Genomic DNA, 4,510 nt, shown 5'->3' with positions numbered 1-4,510 from the left:
TAGCTTAGCATAGATCATTGAATCTGATTAGACCGTTAGCATCTCGCTCAAAAATGACCAAAGCGTTTCTATATTTTTCCTATTTAAAACTTGACTCTTCTGTAGTTACATTGTGTACTAAAACCGACGGAAAATGAAAAGTTGCGATTTTCTAGACCGATATGGCCAGGAACTATAATCTCATTCCGGTGTAATAATCAAGGAACTTTGCTGCCGTACCATGGGTGCAGCAGGCGCAATGATATTACGCAGCGCCTGAAAATAGGTTTATTGGAAGTTACCTAACTGGGAATATTTTCAGGCGCTGCATAATATCATTGCGCCTGCTGCAATGTGAATTCACAGCTTGAAAGAATTATTGACTTTATATTTTACATATTTTTTGGACTAAATTTTCCAAAATGTGTTTTCTACATTTGATCTTTTATTTAGGGTTCTGTCATTTATAACTGACTTTGTCCCATTAAGGTAAATTATTTTTGGCAAATTGCCTAAAGCTTCACATTTGATTAGTAATATGCATTGCTAAGAACTTCATTTGGACAACTTTAAAGGCGATTTTCTCAATATTTTGATTTTTGTGCACTTTCAGATTCCAAAAATTTCAAATAGTTGTATCTCAGCCAAATATTGTCCTATCCTGACAAACCATACATCAATGGAAAGCTTATTTATTTATTAGCAATTTATTTTCAAGAAATTGACCCTTATGTCTTCATTTGTGGTCCAGAATCATATATTTTGAACGAGCTTTTTATTTTTAATTAGTAATTTTGTTATGTGCTATTATGATTTTCATCAGTTTTTTTGTAGACATTTGTATTTAACTTCAATTAATGTTTTATTTCAGTACTTTTGTACCTCAACTTAAACTTAATTTCAGTTAGTTTCCAAGCCAAAAAAGCTTCATATTTTATATTTTATTTGAATTAATGAAAAAAAAAAAGTTGTAATCACCAAAAAGAACATCAAAGTATATATTGTGTTTAATAGCATTCAATGATGTAAATGATATCATTTTAACAAAATATAAATATTTTTTTTGGAATTAAATGTCAAACTCATTTCTCTTGCTAAGGTTAATTTCATAGCTAAGGTTTTATGTATTGAATTAAACAAAAGGTTCATACCTTTTACATCATTTAACACAATTACAGCTTGATTGGAAATGACACTCAATAAAACATGCTGTTAACAAATGATAGGTTATTTATCTTGATTTTTCTTCTTTTTTTTCCTTCCTCATCATATTTCATCTATGCTCTTCATTGACACTGTTGTCTTTTTTCTTTCCCACAAGTCCACTCACCAGCATGCAATGGATTCGGTTTCCTCTGAGATCAGCTGAGGGAGCCTGCAGGAGCCTCCAGTCACGACCTTTGTTATAGGTTATGTATGTCTTCACCTCATTATTTAGCTTCTTATTAGCCAAGAACATGCCTTTTATTCCTGCCACCTAGGGACGGGAACATAAACAAAGAAAGATAATGAGGAAGAGATAAATCACTAATAATCATATCCCTAAAGTTACACCATTTCCTCCTATAGAAAGAAAAAAAAAACAGCCTGTGATGCATTTGTTACTTTGTGTCCCTGTGGCACAAACCAGCCAAGTGAACTTCTAAAAAGCTCCGTACATATAGCAGTTCCTGGTAAGATCTATCTATTGGAGTGGAATGGGAGTATGTAAGGGTAATTCATGTCCATCCTGAACAGAAGTGACATCTCTTCAGGCTTTCAAGACTATTCAATAATTGATGAATATTTCAATCTAGCCATCGGCTGAGATTTTAGCATATGTTACATGGAGGTGGCGACCTCAATCAAGTCACCAGACTCTTCAGCCTATCCGAGGGCCAAATGTGATTTTATGGGGGTTGCTATCATCAACAGTTTAATTATTTGATCAGGAGATAGCTTGACACCTGCTGGCCTCTGTTGCAATGCGCGGCTGCATGTGCTGTTTCATCCAGAGGTGTATGAATAGAGATCTGAGGTATTCTTCAAGAGACGAGTTGTCTTCACCCAAACCCTAATCGCTGGCTTCAGTCCAGCCTTTGTATGCGGGCAGAGCTATCAGACCAATTTAAGAGCTATAAAAACTTGGGAACTAAAAGCACTCCAAAGCCCTGCCTGCTCTCAGATTGTAAGGTATCTTGTCGCATACAGGTATTTGGAAAGACATTGATCAGAGTTAAATGCTGAAAAGGTCAATAGTACATCAGGGATAGGAAACAGTTTTGTTCAGACTGGCTGCAAAATAGTTTTTAGATTCAAATCCAGTTGTTTAGTTGTTTGTAGTCTTAGCACACACACACACACACACACATTATGACATTTCAATTTATTTTTCCCTGTTGACAAAAATTAATTTTCAGTAGTCATTAATTGTCTACAGTCTTCAGCATCACATCACATCTTCTATCTATCAATCTATCTATCTATCTATCTATCTATCTGTCTATCTGTCTGTCTATCTATCTATCTATCTATCTATCTATCTATCTGACATAATAATATATTAATTGAAAATACTTAAAAAACAGATATCACATCTTCTATCTATCAATCTATCTATCTATCTATCTATCTATCTATCTAACATAATAATATATTAATTGAAAATACTTAAAAAACAGATGTTGCATGGTACAAAATCTGTTATCATATTTGACACTGTGTCCATGGTTTCCCCTTTTAGCGATAGATTTAGATGCAAAGAGAGTATTCTGGGTTCCTAACTGCTCCTTGCTTAGATAATCCACTGATAGTCATGTAATGAATACCTTAATTAATTAGCACTGCTATTAAATCAATTAGCACTACACCCAATTAGCATTAATTAGTGCATTCAATTTGATCATGCTTTTAATATCCAGAGAAATGCGAACATGAAGCAGTGCTATTGAATCAGAACACATCTGTACAGTGTGGAAAATAAATGACACTGTTGTGTTCTAAAGAGAGGTACCTCATATAGATCTATCATGACATTTCCCTCTGGTCCCATACTGCTCATGACATTCTCCAAAGCCAGCGTGTAGTAAATGCCTCCGGCCTCTGACACGTACAGGTTGCAAGTGTCATTCTGGTTCCACTCTTGAACTGCCGCCACGACCCGGTTCTCATCTGTACTGATCACATGCAGATCCTGGGGAAAAAAAGAAAAGACATTTCATAAGACAGATCTCTGTGATTTATTGACAAAAGAATATTCTGCCTCCGGCATTATCCAAATGTTGGTATAAACATGTCAATAAAGAATTCTATAAAACTGACAAGGAACACTTTATAATAGTGGGTTATAATTGATGCGCTAGGTTGACTGGTGTGGCCCAGTATAGCTGTATGACTTCAGTTTTGTATTAGACATTATTTGATAATAATGCAAAAAAAGACATAAGAAATGCCTCTGAGCTCCAAATCAGCATATTAGAATGAATTCTGAAGGATCATGTGACACTGAAGATGTAATGATGCTGAAAATGCAGCTTTGCGTCACTGAAATAAATTAAATTTTAAAATATATTCAAATAGAAAACAGTCATTTTAAATGGTAATATTTCACAATATTACTGTTTTTTGGATGAAATAAATGTGGCCTTGTTATATATATCTTATACTTATACATTTATTTCATCCAAAAACAGTAATATTGTGTAATATATTGTGTGTGTGTGTGTACATATATATATGTATATATATATATATATATATATATATATATATGATATTGTCACTGCTGTTGTACAATAATTTCCCTTTATCTAGCTGTCTATATCTGTATTTATTATTCATACAATGTGCATTTTGTCAATAAAACTGCCACTGAAGTCACTAAACTTAAATTGCCTTTTATTCTCTTGATGAGCCGACTGCATTTTCCAGTGTGGTTCATAACTGAGCCATTTTAATGATTTAACAACTCTATTCTGTCTTTTCAGTCATCAGAAAGAAAAAGTAGGCCGAACTCCGAACAACTTAAGTGCCTTTTAATATTCTAAACACATTTACCCTTCTCATTTACATATATCAGAGGAGGAGGACTTTAACCTTTAATGTGATTTTTGCCTCTAATCAAGTGAGATTGAATAGGCCCAGTATAGCTGTATGACTTCAGTTTTGTATTAGACATTATTTGATAATAATGCAAAAAAAGACATAAGAAATGCCTCTGAGCTCCAAATCAGCATATTAGAATGAATTCTGAAGGATCATCTGACACTGAAGATGTAATGATGCTGAAAATGCAGCTTTGCGTCACTGAAATAAATTAAATTTTAAAATATATTCAAATAGAAAACAGTCATTTTAAATGGTAATATTTCACAATATTACTGTTTTTTGGATGAAATAAATGTGGCCTTGTTATATATATCTTATACTTATACATTTATTTCATCCAAAAATGTAATATATAATGTAATGTAATAATGTGTAATATATTGTGTGTGTGTGTGTACATATATATATGTATATATATATATATATATATATATATATATATGAT

General features: G+C 32.9%; 1 protein-coding gene across 1 annotated transcript in view; it reads right to left on the bottom strand.

The window, feature by feature from the left end:
• Positions 1-4,510, bottom strand: part of LOC107729347 (VPS10 domain-containing receptor SorCS1-like) — a 202,173-nt gene that overhangs the window by 57,794 nt on the left and 139,869 nt on the right. The window contains exons 9-10 of the mRNA XM_016539813.1: positions 2,972-3,151; positions 1,310-1,456 (exon numbers count right to left, since the gene is read on the bottom strand). Coding sequence (XP_016395299.1) covers positions 1,310-1,456; positions 2,972-3,151 — 327 coding nt within the window. The remainder of the gene's footprint in view (positions 1-1,309; positions 1,457-2,971; positions 3,152-4,510) is intronic.

This window comes from Sinocyclocheilus rhinocerous, unplaced genomic scaffold (assembly GCF_001515625.1).
Source record: "Sinocyclocheilus rhinocerous isolate Xijiao unplaced genomic scaffold, SAMN03320098_v1.1 scaffold1148, whole genome shotgun sequence".
Classification (NCBI taxonomy): Eukaryota; Metazoa; Chordata; class Actinopteri; order Cypriniformes; family Cyprinidae; genus Sinocyclocheilus; species Sinocyclocheilus rhinocerous.
Note: the sequence above shows the minus strand (reverse complement) of the source record. Positions and strands in the feature narration are given on the sequence as shown.